The sequence below is a fragment of the Lolium rigidum genome, chromosome 3, assembly GCF_022539505.1.
Source record: "Lolium rigidum isolate FL_2022 chromosome 3, APGP_CSIRO_Lrig_0.1, whole genome shotgun sequence".
NCBI lineage: Eukaryota > Viridiplantae > Streptophyta > Magnoliopsida > Poales > Poaceae > Lolium > Lolium rigidum.
Genome location: NC_061510.1, coordinates 317295699 through 317302912, shown reverse-complemented (window position 1 = coordinate 317302912; position 7214 = coordinate 317295699). Strand labels below are relative to the sequence as shown.

Here is a 7214-nt window from a genome sequence, read left to right as displayed (position 1 = left end):
ATTCTGAAATACATTTAAAATGCATTTTTCATAATGGATACATCTATAAGCCAAAACACCATATCCCTATTTATCTACTTTTGTGATTTATAAGTCAAAATCCAAAAAGCCAGAAAAGGCCCAACCAAACGGCCCATGCAAGGGAATTCTAGATCACTATTGAAGTATTATTCAACACCGTTGGAGCTGAATCGCTCAGCTTCCTTTTATTCTCTCACAAACACACACACTCACACTAGCCAAGAATCAATTATGGTCGTTTGACTGCCTCGATTGCCTACGTGATTTTGTATCAGATGGGAGAGGAGCTGCCATTGGAGCCTTGGAGGAGGTGTTGCAATGTTATGCAGTTTCGTGATTTATCCATGTTCGTTTCAAAGTAAAGCGCTTAGGCCACTACGAAAATAATGCACAACAATAAAAGCTCATAGCTGGATATTGTGAGGTGATGTGTATCCATGTTGATTTGTCCCGACTCTGTATTAGTGTTTTGCCTCCAGTTTCCTAAATGACAGCCATTTTTCTAAATGATTGGATCAATATACAATCATCTCCATCGTTGCATTACTTTATATGTAGTATAACATAAGGAATAAATTTGCACTAACATTATACTAAAGATGCACATGTTCAAAGGGTAAAAGTGTAGTTATGTCTGTTATATGCATTCAAGGCGACTAGTATAACCCATTTTTTCTTCATTCGATCGTGAATTAGCAAATCACTATTTCTTGGATATAAGAAAAACAAGTGAGGAAGGTCTATGGATCTACGCAGTAACTAGAAGTGCGCAATTGTTTGAGGCTGATAAATTTATGTCTATACAGCATCCTACAATGCGGATTTATGCATTGTTTTCAAATTATCTAGGAGATTTACGACTTTGAACCGACTGCATAATACACAAACTGCGGTTGAGAAGGAAGAACCCACTTTACTGAATCTCAATTTCTTTGAGGACGTCCACCACCGCCTATCCGTGTATTGAAGGTATGTGTAAATGCACATCGAGTGCCGAGATGATATAAATAACCTCTAAAGGGAACGAACATTTTAGTGTAATTTAGTTAGACAAGAAAAGAAAAGAAAAGCCCGTGCATACCACAATGCGTCAATTACTGGGTGTACCAATGGGCTTGGGAAACATCGAGAATTCAGTTACCACAGGGTGAACTTGCTGGAGTAATCTTAGCGTATGTAACATAGCGAATCCATGGTGCAATCAAAGTTGTACCATCCTACCGGGTACCAGTGAACACAAGGCAGCAATGAAGCAAAGTATTAGTACATTAGGACATGATCTTGAGCAGCTACGACATGTCGAGTTTTCTAAATAGTAATTTAGGATGAGCAACTTTTCTGTACGTAGATTCATGCTGAATGATCGAGTTATAGCCTTTTTGGTGGAGGTTTACTAGCAGCAGTATTCATTGTCCCTCACTGTCAGTGCAGTCGTCCTCGTCCACCACGAACCAACTCGACTCTTCGTTCTCTTCCACTCTGTCCTCTAGGTCTCGGCGGCGAGGAGATGACCCGCCGTCGCAGCCCGCGCCTCCATCCACAGATCGGCACCAGTGAGGAGTTAGCCGGAATGCCCCTCCGCCGGAGCACGCGCCTCCATCCCCAGATCCACGCGAGTGGGAATGGCGTCGGGATAACCCGCCGCGGCCGTCGCCGCCGCGGCAAATTTTTTTTAAACATAAGGCCAAAGGCCCAGCTTTAAATTAATAAAGCCACATACGGCAGATACAAGAGTGCTTACAAACAGCTTACAAGAACAGGCACCAAGCAGACTAAGGATACACCAGAAACACAGCTAGAGATGCCTAGACCACAGCACGACACCGAGAAGACTCCTAAGGCAGCGAGGTTGAGGAGAAGGCAGCCGGGAACACGCCGACGTCAACTCCAGCCGAACAACTAGACCCGAGCTCCACCGTCTTCACCTCCGGAAAGGACTCCCAGTCCCTCGCCCCGGTTCGAAGGGCGTCGAACCATCAGGAGGCAAAGCAGTTCCCCCAAGAACACGACGGACCTAAGGCGACTACGATGCCGGGGGAGAATCCACCATAAGCGTCCAGAAAGCTTCACCGAGACCACCACCACCAAAGGCACCACCGCAACATCGTACCGAAGCTGCCGGACGAAGACGCACCCATGAAGAAGCGACGGAAGGGACGCCACCACCCCATGTTGTTGAACAAGACCACCAAAGTCTGTAGACGCGTCTGCCAAACCGCCATTGTTGCCGTAGAGGGGAACCCTTTCCCCTCTCGCCCAGGCGAGGGCGTCAACCAGCAAGCAATGGCCTTTCCGCGGCCAGACACCAGACCAAGCACTTGACAGACGACATGGGCAAGGGCGACGCCAAGCAAGAAATGTCGCCACGGCCACCACCAAACACAGCTGCAAAGCCTACACCTCTGCGGTTCCCCGGATGGCGCCTCCAAGAAGGGGAACGACGCCTCAACGCCGCCGCCATCCGCACGGAGAACCAGGGCTTTCGCCCAGTTAGAGGAGGGGTTAGCCAGGGTGTTACCTCAACGAGACCTTCAGGAAGGGGGCCGGCGCCAGCGGCGTCATCCTCGTCGTGGCCAGCCAGGCTGACCAAGGGTTTCCCCCAGCACCACACACCAGCACCCACCCACCTGCCGGGGCCCCCAGATCCGGCGGCCAGAGGCCACCAAGATCCGGGATTGGCAGGGGATTGCAGATCAGGTAGGAGCAGGCTTCCTCCACAGGTTTGGAGCAGGGGCCAGCCACCACTCCGCGAACCACGGCCGCCGTCTCCCCGCCGCCCGCGCGGCCGAGGAAGACGGACCGCACCCACCACGGACGCCCCCTGCCGCAGGGCCGGCGCCGTCCACCCACCCAGGCCGCCGCCCTGGCAACCGGAGCCCCCACCGCAGCAGACCACCAGGAGGAGTCCACCGAGCAGCGCATCAGCGGCAACGGAGATCCCGGCGCGGAGTTCCTCCAGCTAGTAACCGCGCGGGGGCTGAGGGCTCAGATCCCCGCCGCCCCCATCACCGGCGCCGCTTGCTTTGCCGGCGGCGCCTCCGAGGACGGCGAGGAGGAGGGGGAGAGGGAGGGGCGCGCGGCGGCGGGTTAGGGTTCGCCCTCCCGGTCGCCTGGAGGGGGCGACACGAGAGAGCGGTACCGTTTCCCCGCCGCGGCAAATCGCCGGCGGATCCGGAATCCATGCCGCTCCACGAGGACATGCTCCGGGAGATCCTCCTCCGCCTCCCGCCACAGCCATCCTCCCTGCTGCGCGCCTCGGTGGTCTGCAAGCACTGGCGAGGCCTCGTCACCGACCCTCGGTTCCTCCGCCGCTTCCGCACCCACCAAGGGAAGCCGCCCCTCATCGGCGTCTTCGAGGCCCGCAGCCACGTCAACGGCATCAATTTCAGGTCCATCTTAGACCCTCCAGACCGCATTCCTCCGGAGCGCTTCGACGTGCAACGTCAAATTGACGGCCGCACTGGGATCCGTCTGCTCGGGTGCCGCCACGGTCGCGTCCTCCTCTTGGACCTGAAGCGGCATAAGCTCATTGTGTGCGACCCCATCACCAGCGAGCACCAATGCTTTGCCGCTCCACCAGTGTTCAGAGGGTTATCGATCTATGGCGCTGTGCTCTGCGCTGCCGCAGACCAGGGCCACGTGCACGGCAGCTGCCACTCGAGCTCATTCAAGGTTGTCTTGATGTCCCTCGGTGGAGACGGAGACGAAGACGAGTACAACAATACTACACCCATCGCTTGTGTATACTCATCGGAGACTGGCGTTTGGGGCAATATCATCGCAGCAGCGGATCAATGTGAGCTTGCGGATAGTAATCCTGGAATCCTTGTTGGCAATGTCCTTTACTGGTCATCTAAGAGTGTGAGTAACACAACTATTTTTATTGATGATCTCACGGACGACATTGTTGAGTTTGATTTGGATAGGCCGAGTCTAGCTGTGATCAAGGGTCCTCCATGTCTTAATTTCTCCCTCAGACATCAGATAATCAGGGCAGAGGATGATGCTCTTGGTCTTGCTATATTTTCGCACTGTAGATTCGAAGTGTGGCAGAGGATGGTCAATTGTCATGGTGGTACTACATGGTTGCTGCACAACGCCTTTGAAACACATACTCTTCTTGGACTCCCTCCTCGGATTAGAGGGATGAAAATACTCGGGTATGATGAGGATAAGGATGCAATTTTTCTATTTGTGGACGCCAATGTCTACATGGTTCAACTTCTGTCCATGCAATTCAGAAGACTTTATGAAAGCTGTTATCCCATCAACTGTCATCCTTTTGCAAGTTTCTATGCAGCAGGTGATTGCTCATCCTTAGACCTTAGTCCTTGTATTGTGGTAGTGACCAGTTCCGGTGATGTTATATACAGTACATGGTTGATGGAGTACCTTTGTTGTGCTTCTCAAGTGTTCACTAACAACTTAAACATAGTTAGTGACAAACTTGTAGCTGTATTGTTGTTTTTATGTCTCTACTCTTCAGAGGTACCAAATCAAATGTCAAATGAGGAACTCAGTTGGCGGGTTTGGAACCTCAAAGCTAGTTATGTTAGTACTATCTGTTTTTGTATTGCTATTAATGTTTTCTCCACAATAATAACTTGCACTCAATATTTACCTTCTGAAATAATAGTTCTTTTGTCACTTATTGAAGACCCTTGCTACAAGCTTCCACCGCACAAAAGTTATATTCAATTTCTCGTCTCTAATAGATAAAGCTGAACAACAAAATCACTTTTGTTGATAGAATTTATTAGTATAGGCATGTTTCAGTTTTGTCTCCTTGATACGTGGCAAAATTCTTAACGGCCTTTTTTCCTGATCAGGTAAAACTTTCATTGTGAAATATCTACATTTTACCATTTCCGTAAATGGTTTTGGCATTTTAAAACAGATGTAATCTAGTTTGTGTTTTGTTAGTATCAAAAGTGCGTTTTAAATAGAGATTTTTTTTCTCAAGTTATATTTGTCAGTTCATCTATGTAACTGGCTGACTATTGCATTGTCTTATCCATATATCTTTTCCTCGTATCTTTTATTGATCGACCTGCTTCTTATGCTTCTAGACATTGCAATTCCCGAGGGACGCAATGGAGTTGGAATATTGCACGGTGCATAGAAATATAGAATGATTGTCGGTCTCATGTGCTGAGCTGTTGGAATTTTTCAACAGGTAGGAACATCTCCTTCATGCTTTTAAGAATATTTGGCCATGCATACAGTTCTTCCTTTGTTTAAATGTTCAGAGCTGAAATCAAAACATTAGTGGCATTCAAATAAGTTGCAGTGTCAAAAGGCTCCATGATTTTGTTCGTTGTTATAGGTAACCCTAGGAGATATAGCCAGGAATATGATATTTGATACTAGTGTGTTTTACAACTTTGCACAGACATCTAGTTCATAAACCTTTTCGAACCATGTGTTCTGTATTTATATCTACTAAGGGATTGGCAATTTTGTTTTCTCCAGGTGAAGTAATGGTTGCTGCAGTTCCCACTATTTTGTCGCATTGCATCAGTGCACTTGGCAGTTTGTATATATGCTTTCCGGAAGAACATGCTAAACGCGTGCGGTAGTCTATCAAAGTTCCTAATGTAAAAAGATGCGATATTGATATCTAATCAAGGGAAGTTCAGCTTTCCCAACCTATAATTCTATAAAGGTTTGGTTGTATCGTTTCTACACGGTTGTGCTTGGTAGCTCTTCTCAGCCATGGGAATTTTGGAGCACATTTCTACTTCGTCAACCATCATCAAACATTGAAAAAAGAATGGCAGAACAACCGCTGTTACAAAATACTTGGTTAACCATCATCAAACAGGAAGGGGGAGCTCCTTTTCATATGCAGACGGTATCAGATATTAACGAAATCCAGCCGCTGTTACAAATTACGTATGTTCTTCAGGAAAATTGTCACTTATTTTGGTTGATATACATATATCATTGAAATTGTTGGTTAACATTGAATCATATCATCTATCACAACTGGCCAGAACATCTCACAGGAACCATCTCCATATATTTACCAGAAAATAAAGGCTTGGCTTTTCTAGAAAAGAAACTAGAAAGCCTCAGTGAAAGAACCAGGAAATCTCACAGGAACCATATTATACCAGAAATAAAGGTATGGTTGTTCGAGAAAAGAATCAACGAAACATCACTCAGAGAACCGTTGCTTGTCTGCTGTATACTAGAAAGTAGTACGGAGGATGTCAAGACACTGAACTGGGAGTTCCCTCGGCTGAACTAGTACTAGCTTGAGCATGTTTCATATTTAGTCCAAATTTTAATAAAGTAGAGACACTTTTAGTGGAATGAAGGTAGTATAAATTCATTACGTGTGAGCAGAACCATGTTTTTTTCAGTTTAGCTGCATGGATAGACGTACCATCACATTAGGAGCTAGAATACACGGGCAAACCAACATACAGTGGTAGAAGAATAACATCGGGCGGCACAAGGCACATGTTCGTGCCATCAGTTCCTCGTCCAGTTGGTAATCTTGCTACGCGACGCGTGGCAGCAAAGAGCTTCACGTTTTTTTTTTTTTTGAACAAAAGAGCTTCACGTTTCAATCGTAGCGTACCCGCAAAGATGCGACAGTACAAGCAGAGGCTACTGGTTAGCAAAAGTAATCTTCATTTTCAAATTAGGATGTCTATAGTTTTTAGTTGAAGTCAGACCTTTTAAAGTTCGAGCAACTATATACGAAAAATATGAATATCTAAAATTTTAAAGCACATAATATGAAAATATATTTCATGATAGATCTAGAAAATATTAATTCAAAATTATAAATGTTAATATTTTTTCTGTATAGTTGATCAAACTTTAGGAAGTTTAACTTTATCTAAATCATCAGGTTCCTTTTCTTCTCTCACAAAGACACACGCTCGCACTAGCCAAGGATAAATTATAGTCGTTCAATCGCCTCGAGTGTCGACGTGATTGCGTATCGGATGGGAGAGGAGTTGTAGCAGCGAACAAAACACCACCAAAACAACACCTAATAAAATTAAATTTCTCCAAAAACAACGCTTATAAAATTAATATTTCTTGAATATAGGAAAAACAAGTGAGGAAGATCTATGCAGTAACTAGAAGCGCGTAATTGTTTGAGGCTAATAAATTTATGCCTGTACATCATCCTACAATGCAGGTTTATGCATTGTTTTCAAGTTATGTAGAAG

At 46.2% G+C, this 7214-nt stretch overlaps 1 protein-coding gene across 1 annotated transcript; it reads left to right on the top strand.

Moving 5' to 3' along the window:
- Positions 1-3201: 3201 nt before the first annotated feature.
- On the top strand, positions 3202-5199 carry LOC124696908. Its single transcript, XM_047229567.1, has 2 exons — positions 3202-4324; positions 5091-5199. Exons 1-2 carry the CDS (start codon positions 3202-3204, stop codon positions 5141-5143), a joined length of 1176 nt encoding a protein of 391 aa, XP_047085523.1. The 3' UTR covers positions 5144-5199.
- The last annotated feature ends 2015 nt before the right edge of the window (positions 5200-7214 follow it).

Coding starts and splice junctions, on each gene's coding strand:
- LOC124696908 (XM_047229567.1), top strand. CDS start 3,202: ATGCCGCTCCACGAGGACATGCTCCGGGAGATCCTCCTCCGCCTCCCG. Junction 4,325..5,090: donor TGCAAGTTTCTATGCAGCAG/GTGATTGCTCAT, acceptor TTATGCTTCTAG/ACATTGCAATTCCCGAGGGA.